Here is a 20,437-nt window from a genome sequence, read left to right on the forward strand (position 1 = left end):
AGGCCCAATTTTCAAATATGGGTCCTGACAGACTGGATACACACCTTATTGCTAATTTGAGCATTCAAGTTTGGGTTTTTGAGGTTCTGTTTAGAGCCTAAACTTTAAAAAAGTTGGGCTTTAACACACAAGGTAGGCAAAGCCTACACCAAGGAGTCTCTACTGCATTGCACTTCCAAGCTGGCTTTTAGATTAAACTTTTAAAAATCAATAAAGTTGTTCTATAAGTGGAGCCTATTAATTTATCATTATTAAGTGTGTGTTTTACGGTAGTACTTAGCACTAATACCAATTATTCCTTAACTCTACAAACAAAAGCATCTGCCTTCTTTTGCCTGACCCCATTGTATAAAGATCTCTTCAGAATTATTCACTTCTTCTCACTGTAAGTCTAAGAACACTTACGTTTGGTACCTTCCTTTCTCCTAGGGTGAAGCAGCTTGTCAGCAGATGAAGGCACAAGCTTATTTGGAGTGCTCAGCCAAGTGTCGAGAAAACATAGAGGATATTTTTAAAGAAGCAACAAACATTGCATTGAATGCCATGAAAAAAGCTAAGCGCCGAAAAAAGAGGAAACGGTGTTCAATATTATGATGATCCAGACCACTGGGACTATAGAAGAGCTTGTTAAAATCTTGATACATTTATTATCAATAGTTTATTTTTATAATTTGTCTTTTTTTCAGTACATTTTTATTCCTGCTTTGATTTTATTTTTAAAATTTGATTTTGTAATAGTGTGCTTTTTGTTGTACCTCAGATGAAGATTTCAAAGTGTCTTATCAATATTAGTTTGTGGTAGATGGCTACGTATATCTGGATTTTGTTCCCGACCGTAAATGACTGTTAGCCAGGTTCCAAATCCACTATCTTTTATTTATTCACTGACAGTGACTGGCAGTCTTTATTGCTCATAGTTTTATTCTAGCACACAGGTGCTGGTAGTTCTGGCTCTGATTTATTGGTCTTTTTCACTGCTCAATTGACATGGAAAGACTAGAAACGGCTACTTCTCTCAAAGGAAGAATGAAGTTCAATCAGAGCAGATGGTCAGATTCAGAGAGGATAAAAATCGAAGTTCTATATTGATGAGTTCTAATTAGAATTACAAAGCAACAGCTCTGTTAACCATTCTTCTCAGAGTAGCCTCAAGCAACTGCCCCAAACTATGTACTATTCTGCTGCACCTTTATTAGAATGTGCACTTCATAAAGCAGCTGTTTGGAAATCGATTGTGTGGTCTCTCCAGATTGGATTTATGATAATAGAAAATGTTTTACATCCTTCATTATAGTCTACTCAGAAAGCCAGTCAGTGCAGATATGATGCATCTTGCTAAATGCTTTACCTCTGGCAGGTAACAGCAGCCACTATTTTGATACCCAGAGAGAGGATCTAATGTGCAATATAAGCAAAACTTACTTTAAAATAAACAAAAGTGCAATTTATTCAACACCGTGTGCTTGTATGATGTGTGGCAAATTGAGCTGTGCTACTTACATCTGTATTAAGAATTACATGGTGAAATCATCCCTGCTGCCCCACAATGACTATTTTACCTTCAAGGACAATGCATGCAGGTGTCCTAGTTGCTTCCCATTTAAGTGAGAGGAACCATCCCATTCAAATTAGTACCTGCACTCCAAGACTTTAAAGTCATGAGAAATTTCTCTGTACGTGAGGTTACTACAGCTGAAGATCTTTTTCACAATAATGTTGCATTACAGAAATGGCATGTTTTAAAACAATATTTTGCAGCAGAGGTGTTTTTTCTGAAATATGCCATGGTTTGGGCTGTAATAGCAGTCCATCCTAGGGGAGAGTAGGTTGTGTTCATAGCATGTCAGCAAGTTATTTCTCTGTCTGAGAGGCTTCCATTTGTGGTTTTTGCCAGGATTCCTGCTAACAGCCTGAAAAGTTCTGAAGGTCAGGTTATTAGGTTAGAAACAGTACGTTTTCAGTCTTATCTTCATTTGGTTGTGAATACAGCTGATAGATCATTCCAAGGTGGATTTTTCTATTTCCTTTGTGTTGTATGCTAGTGGGATGCAGAGGTTTTGTTAACTTGGAACTGACCCCAAAATAAGCCTGCAAAAAATCCAAGGACCATTAAGATTTATGGAGGCCTTCACGTACCTCCAAGCTTAAAAATGGAATAATTTGTAAATCCAGAACAAGCTTTGGGACATTCTACTTATCGCTAGAGGCAGTATGCTCAGACTGAACATGAAGGGAAAGAGGGAAAACCTTCACTGCTCTATAGAAAAAGCGCTGATTCAGGAGCTAGGCAGCCCTCATTAGGTGGAAAAACATAGTAAGACGTGGATGTGTGTTTTCTTAGCAAAGAGGGATACAATTTTTTTCACTGCACAGCAAGGTATAGCATATAGGCAAAAATTCAGTATACAGTACTCTAAAAAATGCCTGAGATTGACAAATACAGTGGTACTAATTCTGTTTACCTCATCCAGTGCACTAAGTACCCCATAAACAACTAAGTAGGTGAAACCAGACACACAGTCGCTATGCTCTCGAATGAACTGCACACAGGAAAATAATAAGACAAAAAACACTAGCACTATTTCACAAATGAAATTAGGAGAAGGAGAAAGTTAAACTACAGTAATTAGAGGCCCAAGTGCTGCAATTTCAGCCTTCGTTCAGAGCCATTTTCAGAAGAACATGGTTTTGGAAAACTGGTAAAAGCAACATTTAAAAGAAGGTCTTGAAACAGCTCTGTGTTGTACTATTTATTTTGTGCGTTTTTCAGGGTTGACCAGATTACCTGATCTCTAGCTGAATATCACCAGGCTTCCTGCAAACAAAGTCAATGACAAAACATAACATTTAAACCATTAACTTAAAAAAGTTTGTTCTTTAAATAGTTTTTAAAAAGTGTGCATAGCAGCATGGTACAAATATGGACAAGTTTCACAGTACACGCAGGTTAGCATAGGCCACTGAAAATGTAGTGTTTTAATCAACAGTTTTAGAAATAAACGTTAGGTCTGCATTACTGGTTGACCTAAAACATTTTAAAAGTTTTACTAATGCAGTACCTGGAATTTCAGAAATAAAACAATGCTGGATCAAAAAACCCAACCCAAAAACAAAACAAGAGATGAAGGAACAGAATTACAGTAAATATCACTTTCTCCCAAGACTGGTGTTTGTTCTGGCAGGTGCATGCCACATTACTGCTCTATATACAAAGGAAAAACACCAAATGTGTTTTGTATTAAATACACTTAAATAATAGGGCGGCAGGCTAGAGAGCAGTGCTTGCATAATACTGTGCAGCAGTCTGTGCTGGGAGAGTTCACATTCTTAGCATAACACGAACAGGATTTCTTCCAAGGTTTATTTGCAATATAGCTGTGGTTTACCAGGTTCAGTCTGATAAATTATTTGCTAAGAGTGGAAAGAAGAGAGATGCCACATTTTAGTGTCCACCATTGCAACCCAGTTTCACAGTTTCTTCATTTCATCTTTGTTTTTCTGAAGCTTAGTGTGCACCACTTTTAAAGTGGTAAGGAAGTTTCCAAGGAAGAGCAGCAGAAATGTGAGAGCGAGTACAAAAACCTGGGGGTGGGAGGAAAAAAACAAAACACAAACAAGTGATGATCCATTTGTTAAAAATCTTCCAATTATGACAGCAGTTAGATTTGAAAGGGTTTTTTAAAATAAGGAGGTCCTGGCCATAAGTAACACCTCCCCACCCGCCAGGCAAACTGTATACTTGCTTTAAAAAGTGAATCACTATATATGAAAGTTGTATACAAAATGACAGGTCTTCCCTTCGACGTGGGTTCTATGGAAGGGGGTTTATAGTCTGGGTGTGCAATGACTCCTCTAGATTTCATTTGGATTCACAGATTCAAAGGCCAGAAGGTATCAGAAGGTCTGACCTCCCTGTAGAACACAGACCAAAGAACTCCCCAAATATTCCTTTTGAAGAAGAGTATATCTTATAGAAAAATGTCCACTCTTGATTTAAAGGTTGTTAGTGATGGAAAATCCACCATGACTCTTGGCAAATAGTTCCAGTGGTTAATTGTCACTTAAGAATGTACACCTTATTTCCAATTTCTCTATTTTCAACTTCCAGACAGTGGATCATGTGAGACTTTTCTCTGCTAGACTGAAGAGCCAATCATCAAATATTTGTTCCCCATGTAAGTACTTATAATCAAGTCACGCCCCCTCAACCTCCTCTTTGTTAAACTAAATATATTGAGCTCTTTGAGTCTATCACTACAAGGCATGTTTTCTAATCCTTTAATTGTTCTCATGGCTCTTCTCTGAACCCGCTCCAATTTATCAACTTCCTTCTTGAATTGTGGGCACCAGAACTGGACATAGCCTTCCAGCAGTGGTCACACCAGGGCCAAATACAGAGGTAAAATATCCTCTCTACACCTATTTGAGATTGCCCTGTTTATACTCCCAGGATTGCATTAGCTTTTTTGGCCACAGAGTCACACCGGGAGTTCATGTTCAGCCAATTATCCACCACGATCCCCACATCTTTCAGAGTCACTACTACCCAGGATAGAGTCCCCCTCATGTAAGTATGGCTTACATTCTTTGTTCCTAGGATGTATACATTTCTATTTAGCCATATCACAATACATATTGTTTGCTTGAGCCCATCCTACTAAGCGATTCACATCATTCTATATCAAGATCAATACAAGCAACTGAGTTCTAGAAAACATGTACATGTTGTTGGCAATGAGGAACACTAAGTAGAAGAGTGTCAGCATCCGTAAAGATATAGTAATAAAGTGGATACTGCCATATTCTCTATACCTACCTTCTGTTTGGTATTGTATTCAACTGATATAAAGGAAGTTATTCTGACAAATTCTATGTCAATTTTCAGACTAAGGCATTTGGATCAATGATAACAGAGTTCTTGTTTATTGTAAATAGAGTTACCTACCTGCCATTCTTTGCATTCCGTATGCCTAGACAGTTCAAAGAGTGTGATTGCATTATAGAGCTGCCAAAACTAAGAGAAGAGAGAGACCACTTTATTAAAAATATAATAAAAATGATTGTTAAATGGTTTAGGCTGCTGTAAAATAGTAATTAGCACAGCAAGGGAAGCTACTTGACATGCTGGTGTCCCCTGTGGCAAGAGAAAAAAAAAATCTATTGAATTTTGGAAGCCACAGCTATGTATGAGGCACGGGTAAGATACTTATTGCTGACCATGAAGGATTATGTAAAACATTGCATAGATATTTATATTTAAGTCTGGTTCTTCAACAAGTCAGCACATTAACGTGACTCAGGCTTTTCATGCACAAGTGCATTCTATTGTAGGATGTTCGTTTACAGGTGCAATCCCTGTGGGTGAGAGGGCTGATAAATCTTACCTTAAAAAATAAAATAAAATAAAAGTATCAAAAGAATTAAAATGTTTTAAAGAGTTTGAGTTTGTTGTAGGAATTAGTCTTGAATGAACCACAGCAGCAAAGCAACAGAGAGCCTCCCTTTTAAAACAAAATCAAGAATAATCAATTTCTCCCAGGTAGATTTTCCAATTGTAGTTTTGTCTACAAGAAGGGAGGAATACTTCTATATTTTTAGTCCCTTTTCTTATTTAAAATTTTATACTGCACCCAGTATCACCATGTTATTACGTATATATCCATGGCACATCTTTTGTACCAGCTGGCATAGAGGCAAGGGGATATTTGATCTATGACCCACAACCATTGTGGAAGTAAATAAATACCCCCAATGGCCCCAACCACCAAATAAAAATGAAGCCAGAGTGGGGGAGGGGGGAAATTTGTCCTCAAAGTAATAAAAGTGGATTCAGGGAGACTGAAAAACTGCACAGCTGATCGAGAAACCAGGTGATCTGTCACCAAGAGGGACTGAAACTATTCCTTACAGTTTTCAGGCAATTTGTTCACGAACTGAGACACTGCCTTCCAATCTGAATAGTTATACCAGGCCAAGAGGGCCTGGCAGTCAGCAATATGAAGATGTAACCTCCACCCTCCCACACACCTTGAATAAACCTCTCTCTCTCTCTAAAAGGTTTAACTGCTTTGCATCCTTTTTTGGGGGGAGGCAAAGGGGGGGCAAACAGGGGGCATAGCCTTAGCTTGACCTTGACAGTGCCTTTCATTTACCATGGCCACCACCAGTGAGCATGGTGCAGGGTGTGAATAAACCTTCTCAAACCATTGGTTGAACAGATGAGGGGGTTTGCCACAATGACTTGATGGTCTGCATTATCATCTCATGTACAGGAAAGGCTGAAGCAGCTAGGTGCAAAACATCTATCAGCTTGTGAGGATTCTCCTCCACCAGCTCCATCTGAATGCCAAGAGATGTGTCCATTCTTTTCAGTAACTTAATAGTTACCCATAACTAGGGAGGAAGCTTCTGGTAGGAGCGCATCATCCAGTGATGAGGAGGACATATTCAGAGGAGGCAAGGCAGAACCCTCCCGGGGCTGATCTTGCACTGCTGAGACAGACTGCTGGCACAAGGCTGGTTGGGGAAGGTCCAGCCATTCTGTGTCTGGAGGCTGTTTTGCACCAATCATTAGTGGTCCCTTGGTATCAGGTGGGAAGCCTCCCTTCTTGACGATCTGCTTCTATGAAGAAGCAGAGATGTTGATCTCGATGCTGGTGGCATTCCCCAAGGCATCCAATATGGCCAATGAGGTGGCTGACAGTATCAGAAGCCAGTTATGCCTAGGCCAGGGTTCCCTATCCCTTGATCTGCCCTTGACAGAGCAATTTCTGTGAGAGTAGGAGGTGGCCCTGGACTCCTTGAAGTGGGAAACCTGACTTTGACTATGAGTAAAAATACTCCCAAGTCCTAGGTGGTGTGGTACCAGGAGGAGTCCTCGGAGTCCAGGATCTATGTCAAGACTGCAGTACCAGTGGCAGCATTGAAGGCTACCTAGACAGTGGTACCATGAGATGAGGTGAAGGTGCCGTATCCTGGGCCTACTGAGAAGGCCAATGAGTGCGGTACCTGGCCTGAGACTGATGGGGACGTAACAGACCCTGACGTTGGTGCTGATGGCCACCACACCTGTGATGGTGCCAGAAGAGGATCTTTGCCCTGAATCAGTGGCAATGGAAGAATGGCACTGAAATGGACAGCGGCCCCACCATAAGCAGTGACGACTCATCTACTGCCGTCACTCATGAGATGGCCCATCTCAATGGTCCAGGGGTGCATACAGGAGTCAACAGCTCAGCCCTGTGAGAGGTACTGCGAGCTAGTACAGGAAATGGCAAGCTGAAGGGCACGCACTATATCTTCGGTACCAGAGTGGCCTTCCATTGCAGAGGAGGCCCGTACCAGGACTTCAAAGAAGTCAGTGCGTTCTTATGCTTCAAAGGATGGGAGTGGTCTGCGGTCTTGCGCCTTGAAAATGATGGCCCTGGTGAAGGGGATCTCCTATAGTCCGTCTGCTGGAGAGACCACAGAAGCACTCCTACAAGAGGTGGTCAATAAGCTCCCTTGTGCCAAATGAGGGGGTTCCCTGATGTCAAGCAAAGAGCCATGAGAAGTTAGCTAAGGCTCTCTTCTCTCTGCTTCTTGTTCTGGATTGGAAGCCACAGAAGATCAGACACTTGTCTCTAATGTGACCCTCACTCAAGCATTTTAAATAGCAAGTCCTCAGGTCACTAATAGGCATTGGTTCATGGCAGTGGAAGCAGGGCTTAAAACCTGGAGACCTTGGCATAAGTTCTCGCAGTACCGGGCAAGGCCCAGAGTCCTGCTATAGCCAAAGAAAATTAAATAAGTTAAAAAGAAAAGGGATGTCCAAAGACTAAAAACACTAAATGAAAAAAAAGCTAACTATAAGGGTACGTCTACACTACCCGCCAGATCAGCAGGTAGCGATCGATCGATTTATCGTGTGTAGTATAGACGCGATAAATCGATCCCTGATTGCTCTCCCGTCGACAGCTGAACTCCAGGTCGGCGAGAGGTGGAAGCAAAGTCGACGGGAGAGCCGTAGCAATCAACCCCACGCCGTGAGGACGCAAGGTAAGTCGAACTAAGATACGTCGACTTCAGCTACAAGAATAGTGTAGCTGAAGTTGACGTATCTTAGGTTGATCCCCCGCCCCACACCAGTGTAGATCAGGCCTAAGTAACTGTTCACAGGGGAATGAGGCTGTAAAGCCCAGGAGAGCTCCGACTACCAGCCACAGAGGGTAAGAAGAACAAAAGGATGGGTGGGGTGAGTAAGGGACAAATGCAATCACTAAAAGAAAAAGAGGGGGGTGCCAGGTAACCAAACAGAAGAACTCCAGTGGCGAACGCCTCTAATTACGAATGTTAAAAGGTCTTCTTCATGATCTCATATGGAAAAAACAACCAGATGTATTTTCATAAAAAGAAAGCAAAATCTAGTTACTACAGATTTCTGGAATAATCTGTGTTAAACTAGTCTTCCTACCTTCAACCATTTTATAACTTCTTTCTAAAAGGGATACTCAATTTCCAGCTCTGGAACACAGTTACCATATGCACTATGTGATCCAAGAGGCAACTTTGTGTTTTGCTACAATTACAGCACTAAGAACTCTGAAAATCCCTGGTCTTTGTGTTCAAATAAAACAAATCAATGCAGGAGCCAGGTTCTCCAACTTACATGCCCAAAGAACAGGAAGGGAAGAAGGAAAGTCAGCCCTCGCCACATCCAAGACTGAAATCCTTCTGTAAAACCAGAACATCAGGAGACAAATAAATTAGTACCTATAGGCCCCACCACTCTCCTGCACCATCATCTGTTTTTACTTTCTATGTCTTCTTCAGATAAGATATTCAGGACAAGGAGCTCTGCATTTTATATAAACCACCCTGGATACCTATGGCTATATATAAGAAGACAAACGACAAAGATGTAATTTTTACATTTAAGATTACAAAGCCTTCAATATATCAGTTAATACTACCCTTTTTGTCCAACATAAGGAAAGGATCATAAATCATTTTGTTTCAATCTCCTGTTGCTAACACCTACATACCCAAAATGAGCAGGGCAGGATAGTGGAATGATGCTGGGAAGGCTTTGAGATAGCCTGTTTTCACTTCCACAGAGTTTTTGAGAAATCACATTTAAAACTTTAAGTCAATTAGCTGCTGAATGTAACTTAAATGGTTTTTGTAAAACTACATTAGGGGTTGCAAAAACACCTACCTACTGTAAGATCCAAGTGGTTTCTTTTCCCTAATGCACAGAGTCTGTAAAGGCAGCCACTTTGATAATAATATTGTAGAAACTGTACACAGCCTGGAAACCAAAGGAATTATTCATTTTAGTTGGAACTGGGCGAGAGAAAACAAAATCATGTTGCACTGGCAACTCTAACATGAACAGTAAGAAGAGTTAATTCATTGCTATCAGCTAACTTAGGCCTGGTCCACACTAAAAAGTTAGGTCGACCCACCTAAATGGCTCAGAGGTGTGAAAAATCCATATCCCTGAGCGATGTAGTTAAGCTGGTCTAACACCCCCCTCCCCGATTAAATAGAAGAATTCTTCAACTGACCTAGCGCTATCAGCATAGCTACTGCCTCTCGGTGGCGCAGGTAGTGTCTATAGTGAAGCACTATAACAGTACCCCTGAAGTGTTTCAACTGTAGACAAGCCCTTAGTTTAATACTAATGATCCTCTAGGAACCTTAGTATTTAAGAAGCAGAAGTGTAGAGAATCCATATTTCATTCAAGAATTAACAAGGTAAGATATACTTACTCTGAAAAATTGAAAACGCTAAAAATTGATTGCGAAACATTTGGTACATGAGTCCATCTGGCCTGATAGAGAGGGGGGGTAAAAAAAAAAAAAAGAAAGATTCACACTTTTGGTTTAATAAGAAACACAAAAACTAATATAAAGTTCCATCTCCCTTTTTCAGTCAAGTCTGATGCCATCAGTGAATGACATAAAGCAGTTATTCTTGTTATCCAGTGCGGCCCACTAGGCTGCAGATCTCAGCTTGTACCAAAGCATATGGCAAAGTTTATGATGTCAGTAAATGTCTAATCACAACAACTCTGGGTTGTAGGCAATTTATCTCATTGGGTTTCCCTGGGTTCTTTTCTCTAACTGGGAATGTTGCCTTTTCTTGTTAATTAAATGGCAGTATTCTATAGCCAGTGATCAAACCATTAAGCAATATTTGCAAAAAACCAAATCAAAATAGGTGTGTGCACTTGATGAGAGAAGTAATTTTTTTTTATTGTTTTAATAAAAACTATTTCTGTTCCTGTGGTTTTAATAAAGAAGTTAAATAGTGACTGAAATGAAAGTATTTTTTATTAAACATATATACAAAAAGATTGTAAATGAGACTCTTTTAAATCAAGGTTTTGTTAAATTACACAAAACATTCAAATTGTTTGCACAATCACCCTAACCAGGAGATAAAAATTAAACCCAAAACAAAACCACAAGTTTGAATGTTACTTTCATTTTGCTGAACCCAGATTATAAACAAGTAAAAAAACCCAAAATTTTATTGAATATAATTAACGTCATTTATTGTCTATATAGAGAGATTTATCTGCTTGTTCTTGAATATAAATTTCTTAGCTCTTTATATAGAGCACAAATCAGGGAGATTCAGACATTTTGCTGCCCCCATTACAGCTACTGAGCTGTTGTTTTAATGGAGCTGTAACTGAACTCTCCAGTAGTTCTATATTTATCACTCCAAATGTCACACCAGAGAAAACATAAGGCACAAAGCTACAAGTACCTGGGAAGAGACATTTATACCAGGTCACTTTAGATGCATCTGAGGAGGGTTTAAAACCGTTAATGAAAATCTGTCAGCAGAGAACTTACCATGTTAACATTACTCCAGATAGAAATGTGGAGACATAATGATGAGACACCCACCAGCCCTTAATCCTTAAAAGAAAATAAAACAAAACACAGTTAATTAAGAAGGAGAGTGGGGAGGAAAGTCACAAATATGTGCCCTAAACATAAAACCAATCTTTCAATATTGAGATGGAACGTGACTGGCATAAACTGGAGAAGGTTATCAGTCTGAGCAGAATGTGCTAAAATAGTTTGGTCAGGTCAGTACTAACCATTTCCTGAGCTAGGATGAAAATCAATCAGTATAAAATAAGTGAGGTTTGAAAAGAAAAACACAAAACAAAACAAAACAGGAACATCACACAGTCTTGAGTCAAAACAATCTACCACTGTGAGATTAAATACATAGTAATACATAGTCTATTCAGTGTTACTGGGAGGCAAAAGCAGCCATTGTTTTATCTTTACAGTTCACAATTGTAACTGTCAACAACATTGCAAGAAATACCAAGAAAGCCCACAGTTCCCATTCATTCTCAGTCACAAAAACACACCAGTGAGCAGCAGACTTATCCTCCCCAACCAGATCCCATCAGGAATAACATTCCAATCGCTCTCAATTCTGGGTTCAGACCGTTGGCCTCTCCATTTTCCTCAGCATACATAATGGATATATTTTGTCGGTGATGCTCTCAGAGGTCACTGAACCCCACCCCACATTTTAATTATGTAATAATAGCAGACAGTCATTTGAAGTCTGAGTAAGCACCATTACCTCTCTCACACACACACACACACACACCCCCCTCTTTTGGGCACCACCTGCCTAACCAGCAACGTCCATGCACACCTTAGGCCTGCAAGCTACTTTATTTTAGAGGATCCGATAGAAGTGACTGTGATAGAAGTGACTGTGTGCAGCAGGAAATGGAGTGATATTCTGCTGAACCCACAGACACAGGAAAGGGATGTGATGTTCAGAGGCAGAACCCACACACACACACACACGGGAAAGAGATGTGAAGTTCAGAGGCAGAACCCACCCACCCACACCCCTTATTTTCTAACTGATATTGCACAAGTTGCATCAGCAACACACTAAGAGAACTCATCAGGTGAGTGAGAGAGAGGGCATGGCTACACTACACTTTGCTGACAAAAGTTACGGTGGTCTACATCACTACTGCACATGCATACTTGGCACCTTGCACTGGCGCTGCAAGTACTCACCAGGAGTGCTTGTGTCAATGCACAGCGCAGTGCACCATGAGCAAGTATCCCAGCATGCAACTCACTACCATCCACCGCACTGTCTTTTGGGAAGTTTTGGCAATGCATGGTGGGGCAGAAACAAGTTACACAGGAGACTGTGAGCAAGAGATCAACTTCCTAGGATCCAACTTTCTCCACCCCACATCATTGCTATCACATAATTTGTACCACTTTTGAAAGTCCCACAAACACACACAGGACTTGTTGCTGTCCACCACGTGTGACAGAAGCAGGGAGCCTGCACAGCTCTGCACTCGTCATGAGCACTGCAAGCACAAGAAGCACAATCCTCCAGTATTTGCAGAACGACAAGAACCACCGCGGGGAACAGGACAATGTCCTGGACGTCAGATTGCTGTGGGATACAGTAAGAACCAATTCAAGATTGTTGGTGGCATTCACAGAACAGGTGCAAATGGTGGAGCACCACTTCTGGGCCTGAAAAATAAGCACTAACTGGTGGAATAAAACCATTATGAAGGTTTGGGATGATGAGCAGTGGCTTCAAAACTTTTGGATGCACAAGAGCACATTCCTGGATCTGTCTGCTGAGCTCAGCCCAGCCCTCCAGTGCAGGGACACCACAATGAGAATTGCACTGACAATGGAGAACCAAGTGGTGATCACACTATAGAAACTTGCAACGCTGGATTGCTGCTGTGAGAAATCATTTTGGAGTCGGAAAATCCACGGGGGGGGGGGGGGGGAGAAACACTGTCATGCAAGTGTGACGGGCCATTAATAGTCTTCTGCTACACATGACAGACTCTTGGCATCATGCAGGACAAAAATGAATGAATTTTCAGCAATGAGGTTCCCAAACTGTGGTGGAGCAATGGACAGCATGCATATCCCCATTCTAGCACCACACTCCTTTGCCACAACCCCTTTTTCTGTGGTTATGCAAGCTCTCATGGATCACTGGGGACACGTCACTGACATCAGTGTTGACTGGGCAGGAAAGGCACATGATGTTTGCACCTTTAAGCTACAGGCAGGGACTTTCCCCACTGGCGGATCACCTTTGGTGATGCTGAAATGCCAGTAGTGATCCTGGGGGTCCCAGCCTACCGCTTACTCCCCTAGCTCATGAAGCTGTACACCATACACCTCGACAGCACGGAGGAAAGATTCAACTACTGGCTCAAGCAGGCGCAAAATGACAGCCAAATGTGCTTTTGGTAGACTGAAGTGATGCTGGCGTTGTTTACTCACAAGACTGGATCTCAGTGAGAAAAATATCACAATGGTTACAGCTGCCCGCTGTGTCCTGCATGATGTCTGAATTTGAACAGCCAGATACAAGGCTATCAAAAAAGCTCAACACGGAGCTACACAGCTCAGGGAGGCTTTGAAAGAGCATTTAACAAGAGTCACAATAATGTGTTGTGGTGTACTGTGCTCTGCCTTGCCCTGAAGTTCAAGAACCTGTTAAGAACTGTGTGGCACTTGGGGCATTATCAGTGTTGTATTCATAGATGGACACCGATTACTTTTGTGGAGCATGCTGTACATTTATGATTATTACACTGTGTTTGAAGTATCTCATAGGATCAATGACAAAGCGTACAATCACAATAAGTGGGTGCTTTCAGTACTGCCAGCCATTCTCCAGGAATTATTTTCCAAATAATAATTTTATTGAACAACAACACTTCAGAAAAAAATCTGTGAAAGTTAAAAGCAAATATATTACAGCCTTAATAAATTTATGGAACAGAGCATAAACAAGGGGATGGAACATTCATGTCCATGTTCGCTATACATACAGCAACTATAGCTGAAGTTGTGTTGGTCCATGATGTCTCCCGTGTGGAGGGCTAGGGATGCGTCCCTGATGCCACGTTGAGGGGGCGTAGGGAGTTGCTATACTGGAGTTCTCCATGGACTGCAAAGGGAGATGAACCTGGGATTGTGGACCCTGTAGGTCCACTAGTGTCTGCAGCATCTGTTTGCGCTGTCGGAGACGCTCCATTATGTCCTGGTGTTTCTCTCTAGTGTCTGCAATATTCATCCTCCAGGGCCTCTGTTCACGGTCGGATGCAGCTCTAGCTTCCAGAATCCCATTGAAATTGTCATCCTGGGTTCTCTTTTTCTCCTTCTGCCCTCAAGCAGCTGCAGATAAAACAGACAGAGGTGACTATACTGAAACGGTACAACAGAAAGCAAAAGTTAAAGTTCAGAACTCCCTTCCCTTGCTCTCCTAAAGTTTTAAACAAGACATGCTTACCGACACTGCTGCTTCGGAGTGCTTGTGCATGGCCCCACTCACATGGTGAGCATGGCTGGCCAAGGCTGAGGGAAATGAGGTGGGAATGGCTCAGTTGCATGAAACTGAGTATTTGGCAATGGCACTGAACACTGTCACCACTTTCTACAGGTGGTGGTGATTTTAGCAGATCTCTCACTTCTGAGAGTAACAAAGGCACAGACAACACAGTTGCTGCTGGCGTTCCAAAGCCGCCTGAGCCAGTATGCTGCTAACCTGTTTGTGAAATGCTGCCTGCCAAAGTTATCGCTGACTGGCATGGAAAAGAGTCCTTCCTCAGAGAAAGAAATAAGGCTGCCATCCCTAGAAACCTTTCGGAGAAGATTGCAAAGTACCTCCGTGGAACTTTCACTGAGATCTCTCAGGAGAATTCAAGGGACAACCCCAGGTACATAAACTGCTCCATAAGGAGTCCCCTGCTTAACTCCACAGGGGAATGAAAAGCAGGTGTTACCTGTTGTACCACTAGCTCTTTTAGTACAAATAAAAGAAAGGAAAGTCGATAGCTATGTCCTGCTAAGTTGGGGGCACCATCACTGTAATGAGAAATACATTTACACACTTACCCAAGGTTCTTTCCCCTGTATCAGGTTCACCTGTACTTGACTGTCAGGACTGACTAGACGGTGGAGTCTCAAACAGGTCCGGTCTCACAGCACAGCTCAACAATCTCCCCGCTCACGGTCGCACGTCCCCCATCCTCCCTCTTCTCCTCCTCCTCGCTGTTCACACCAGGAGCCAATTACTCAGGCTCCTTGGAGATGTGCAAGATGCTGGTGGGGTTTCCTCCAAGTACAGCATGCAGTTCTTTGTAAAAGTGGCAGATCTGTGGCTCAGCATCAAGTTGACTGTTGGCCTCCCTGGCTTTCTGGTATGCCTGCCACAATTCCTTTGCTTTCGCACAGCATTGCTGCTGCTCCCTGTCAGACTCTTTCTCCTGCATCCCCCATTCAATCTGCTCATAGACGTCCATGTTTCTATGGCTGATTTGTGGCTGTGCCTTGTTTGCTTCTTTATGGTGCATAACAAAGGCCTGACATGGTTTGGATTTGTTTGGGTTTTTTTGGTTTTTTTAAAATAAAAATTAACAAAAACCAACAGTAGAAATCCAGGTCACGTCTGCCGTTTTCCCTAGAAGACTATAGACAACTGAGGAACTGGTAGGATGACATCAGAGATGTCAAAGTGAAACCTAGTTCAAAAGAAGTTAAACAATATTTATTCAGACTGTTTTAAAACTCTGAATTAAACAGCCAAACAGTCTTGGGAGGAAAGATCTGTGGTAAAGATTTAACATCTCTGCTTCAATTAAAGGCAGGTAAAAGTCACAATCCACATCTGAGACCGCCAGTGATTGCCCATCCAACCAGGGAACACCAACCTTAATGTTCCTGAAATTTAAGACAAAATGCAAGCAGAAATACAAAGAACTACCCAAAAAAAACAAAAAACCCTTTGTGAAATTCTTGATTAGAAAGCATGCCCCATTCCCCCAACCACCATGTGCAGCTAATATTTAATGGTTAAACCTCTTAACGTAAACCACATGCCATTTGATATCATTAATGGTCTAGAGCAGGGATCCCCAACCTTTTTGGGTCCAGGGACCGGTTTCGTTTGCCGGACCCTCCGCAGGCGTGCCTGCGGGAGGTCCAGCTGAGCCGCGGGACAAGCGGTCCCTCCGCAGTCGTGCCTGCGGGAGGTCCGCTGCTCCCGGGGCTCAGCTGGAGCTTCCGCAGGCACGCCTGCGGGAGGTCCACCGGCTCCAGCAGACCTCCCGCAGGCATGCCTGCGGAAGCTCCAGCTGAGCCGCGGGAGCAGCGGACCTCCCGCAGGCATGACTGCGGAGGGACCGCTCGTCCCGCGGCTCAGCTGGACCTCCCGCAGGCATGCCTGCGGAAGCTCCACTGGGTCGGTTCGCCGCCCGGTTTCTAAGAGGCCGCGGACCGGTACCGGGCCGCGGACCGGGGGTTGGGGACCCCTGGTCTAGAGCAGTGGGTTTCAAACTTGTTTTCTGGTGACCCAGTTGAAGAAAATTATTGATGCCCATGGCCTAATGGAGCTAGGGATGTGGGAGGGGCTCTGGGCTGGGGCAGAGGGTTGGGGTGCAGTAGTGAGGACTGCGGGGATGATGGGTTTGGGGGGGCTCATGTCTGGGGTACAGGAAGGAGTCAGAGCTCTGGATTGGGATGCAGGCTCTGGGGTGGGGCCAGGGTTGAGGGGTTTGGGATGCAGGAAGGGCTCTGGGTTTTGGGGGGCTCAGGGCTGGGGCAGGAGATTGGGGTGCATGGTTGGGGTGCAGTCTTACCTCAGGTGGCTCTTGGTCAGCGGCACAGCGGGGGTGCTGAGGCAGGCTTCCTGCCTGTCTTGGCACCGCAGACCGCGCTGCGCCCTGGAAGTGGCGAGCAGCAGGTCTGGCTCCTAGGTGAAGGCACGCAAGCAGCTCCACGCGACTCTCGCCACAGGCACACACACCCCCCACCCCCACCCGATCCCACTGGCTGGGAACGAGCCAATGGAAGTGCAGAGCAGGTGCTCAAGGGAGGGGCAGCATGCAGAGCCCCATGGTGCCCCCTCCCCCCCACCTAGGAGCCATACCTGCTGCTGGCCACATCCAGGGTGCAGCACGGTGTCAGAACAGGTAGGCTAGTCCCTACCTTAGCCAGGCAGCACTACCGTCTGGACTTTTAAAGGGCCCCGTCAGCGGTGCTGACCAGAGCCACCACGGCCCAGTGCCTTACATTCCGTGACCCAGTACTGGGTCGTGACCTGCAGTTTGAAAACTACTAGTCTAGAGACAACTGCTTTCCTGAAATTAAACTAGAAGCAAAATAGAAGGGTTTTGTTTGTTTGTTTTTAAAAAACAACAGTACTGTGGCTACATGTGTTAATTTTATGCCAGTATGCTGGCACTTGTAAAAAATTGTTGCTACAATCCTGTGATTATATTCAGTTTTGTAGCTTCATCTATAATACGGATTAATTTAGATGAATCATCTCTGAAGACTGCAAGCAATTGTATTAGCTAATTAGGTATGAGTTTTCCCAGAAATGTTTTGTACACACATCCTTCAACCACCACTCCATATGGAGGTTTCCTGCCTCTCCATTTTTAGTATGTAACAGGAGAAATGACTTTAATACAAGGCTTTGGAAAAGTGACTGATTGAGATAACTGGCCATAAACTCCTCCCAGTTCGTCATTAAACCCCAGTAAACATTCTGCACTTCATTTATTACTGCTTAATTATATGTATGCTGTGCTGTCAACACAAGTCTTCTACCACCACCATTTTAGTTGGTTTACTCATGCATTAAGTTCAATTAAGAGGGAGTTTATAAGCCATTTAGTTCCCCAGGGTGGTGTTTATTGGACAAGGATGCACACGTGAAGTTGAAGTTAAGTGGTTTTGCTTATTCAAAGTGTGGCAAACAAGCCAAATTAGAGAGAGAACTAATTAATACAGCAGCAGTGTGTGTGTGTGTGTGCGCGCACGCACATGTGTATTCATTATCAAGATTGTGTGCGTTTTCCCTTTCCCTAGTGAGGGCCAATCTACAATGGATGAGTAGCAAAACAGCAGGGGGCCATCAGATCTGACTTCACAAGCAATAATGTGTCTCTGTTACATCAGTGTACATAAGAAATAATGAAGTTAGAGTGACACCAGTGTAAAACTGGTGTGAGAAGAAGGCGGCGACCCAATTATTGTCCTTTCTAGCCAGGCACTTGAGGAATGTGAGTTGGCTGGCTACTAGGACATTGGGAGAGGTCCTGAAATGGCACTAGGTATAACCACTGCTAAAAGTGTATGCAGCACAGCACATCTCAGCATTTGCACTGGTTTATTACAGATGTCCTGTGGAATATACACAGGGCTTAAACAACAAAATCAGGCAAAAAGTCATCTGGCAGAGTGTTGTTTCATGTCTCATGGAGTTAGTTTGTTTTTTAATGGCTATATATCCAGCCATAAGAAGGGGAATGAAGGACATCCCTAGTTCAAAGCCACTATTAGTAATGCTTCTTTGGAATACTGTAGGACTCTGAGGATGCAACTACAATTTCCACCACTCAGGCTAGGGAATCTGAACATTGAGGGGGAGGGGTTATGGACGTCATATCCCCTAGAAGTGCAAGGTTATTCCCCAATATGGTTTGACTGAAAGGACGCTGTCAACTTGATTTATCTTAAATTGACTGACTGTCACCTGTTTTTGGTTTTTTTAGGAGGGGGAGGAGGGTGGATTCCGTTTTGTTTTTTTAATTCACTGCTCTAAATACTATGAAATTATTTTTTTTAATTCCTTTGAAGTAAGATTCAAGAGATTTTTCTGCTCCTCCATTAATGTTTATAAAAAAGTCTCTTCAGCAAGAGAGACTGACTGACTATAAGGGGAACAGTGAAACTGGCTACTCACAAAGTGCTGTCATATGCATTAAATAACTGAATTGAAAAAACAGAAAAATTTTCATGCGTTTTTTCAGTTATAGTAACATTCCAGTTATTAGTAGCATCTAGCACTATAGACAGTCACACCTAAGTATATATTTTGGGGAACACTAGCAGTTTTCATATTGATGATGTAACTTGAATTGGCAACACTGGAAATTTCCAAAGAGCAACTCCAGCTATAAATGAATCTGAAAATAATTTAGGATATTTATATTGAAAGCATACATTTTTAAAGAGGAAACATTAGATAAAAAGCAATTTAGACTATGAGGTTAAAGAAATAGTATTTGGGGGCTTTTGTTTATTTTTAATTTCTAACAGGTGTGTACTATTTTGACCTATTATATCCACTTTAACATCTGATCCCCCCCACCCTTGTAGTTTAGATGCATGTTTTGCTACATGGTATATTTACCTCTATCAAGAAGTGGAAATGTGTTCATTATCTATTTCTGCAACCAGATAAATCACATTACAAAATCTAGATCACAGTTAGGCTTCTCTGCATTCTTTTTAGTATGGAAACATAGTTTCTACTGTGATTTTAAAAGAAGGGTGAGGATATTAATGCAGTTCCAAAATTACAAGGATTCTGGAAAGTTACAAAAATACAGTCTATTGTAGGCTTTTCACTAAGATCAAGTGTAGCTTTTGGCTAACATCAAGCGTCGTCTCAGAGAATGTATACATTATTAAATTATGGGGGAGGCATCTAACATCTGCAGGGAGATGGAATCAGTGATGCAGATGATCTTCAACTATGTCTTATGCTTACAATAGTGTCACCTTAGACCAGGCAAACTTTTTGGGCCTGAGAGCCACATCTAGGTATGGAAATGTATGGCAGGCCATGAATGCTCATGAAATTGGGGGTTGGAGATGAGGGGTTAGAGGTGCAGTAGGGTGCTCTGGGCTGGGACCAAGGGGTTCGGAGGGTGGGAGGGGAAATCAGGATTGGGGCAGGGGCTTGGGGTTCAAGAGGGGAGTCAGGGGTGCAGGCTCCAGGCAGCTTACCTCAAGCAGCTCCCAGAGGTGTGGCCAGGCGGCTCTGCGCGCTGCCCTGTCTGCAAGCTACGCCCCTGCCACTCCCATTGATTGCGGTTCCTGGCTAATGGGAGCTGCGGGGACGGTACTTGGGGCGGGGGCAACATACAGAGCCCCTTGGCTGGCCCTACACATAGGAGCTGGAGGGGGACATGACACTGCTTCTGGGAGCTGCACAGAGCGGGACAAGCCCCCAACCCCGTATCCCAGCTGAAGCGTCAGAGCAGGGCAAGCCCTGGACCATGCTCCCTAGCGGGAGCTCGAGGACCTGATTAAAATGTCTGGAGGGCCAGATGCAGCCCCTGGGTCGTAGTTTGCCCACCTCTGCCTTAGACTGAGTTAAAGCCGTGGGGAGGTAGTCAAAGGAAAGTAGAAAATTAAACCATATTTAGACTGTCAATCTTTTGCATTCACAGGAAATCCTACCTGTTCAATTTCTATAAAAACAGACTTGCTTATTACTAACTCACTAAAAACTAGATTATTAATAAAAAGCACATTCATCACTCTGGTATAACGGATCAAGGCACAGTTTCTTCATAACTTGCCTTGTTTTTCTCATCCCCAA

At 43.0% G+C, this 20,437-nt stretch overlaps 2 protein-coding genes across 8 annotated transcripts in view; one reads left to right on the forward strand and one right to left on the reverse strand.

Annotated features, from left to right (window-relative positions):
* The window catches only part of RHOF (ras homolog family member F, filopodia associated), a 38,811-nt gene extending 37,358 nt beyond the window's left edge, over positions 1-1,453 (forward strand). Inside the window, exon 5 of the mRNA XM_044989815.1 lies at positions 430-1,453. Coding sequence (XP_044845750.1) covers positions 430-594 — 165 coding nt within the window. The 3' untranslated portion in view covers positions 595-1,453. The remainder of the gene's footprint in view (positions 1-429) is intronic.
* Positions 1,454-2,737: 1,284 nt separating this feature from the next.
* TMEM120B (transmembrane protein 120B) overlaps positions 2,738-20,437 on the reverse strand; it is a 53,770-nt gene continuing 36,070 nt past the window's right edge. For all 7 annotated transcript variants that reach the window (XM_044989681.1, XM_044989677.1, XM_044989679.1 and 4 more), the window contains exons 7-12: positions 10,849-10,914; positions 9,754-9,815; positions 9,197-9,289; positions 8,648-8,712; positions 4,946-5,014; positions 2,738-3,582 (exon numbers count right to left, since the gene is read on the reverse strand). In XM_044989681.1, coding sequence (XP_044845616.1) covers positions 3,469-3,582; positions 4,946-5,014; positions 8,648-8,712; positions 9,197-9,289; positions 9,754-9,815; positions 10,849-10,914 — 469 coding nt within the window. In that variant the 3' untranslated portion in view covers positions 2,738-3,468. The remainder of the gene's footprint in view (positions 3,583-4,945; positions 5,015-8,647; positions 8,713-9,196; positions 9,290-9,753; positions 9,816-10,848; positions 10,915-20,437) is intronic.

This window comes from Mauremys mutica, chromosome 16, assembly GCF_020497125.1.
Source record: "Mauremys mutica isolate MM-2020 ecotype Southern chromosome 16, ASM2049712v1, whole genome shotgun sequence".
NCBI classification, from domain to species: domain Eukaryota; kingdom Metazoa; phylum Chordata; order Testudines; family Geoemydidae; genus Mauremys; species Mauremys mutica.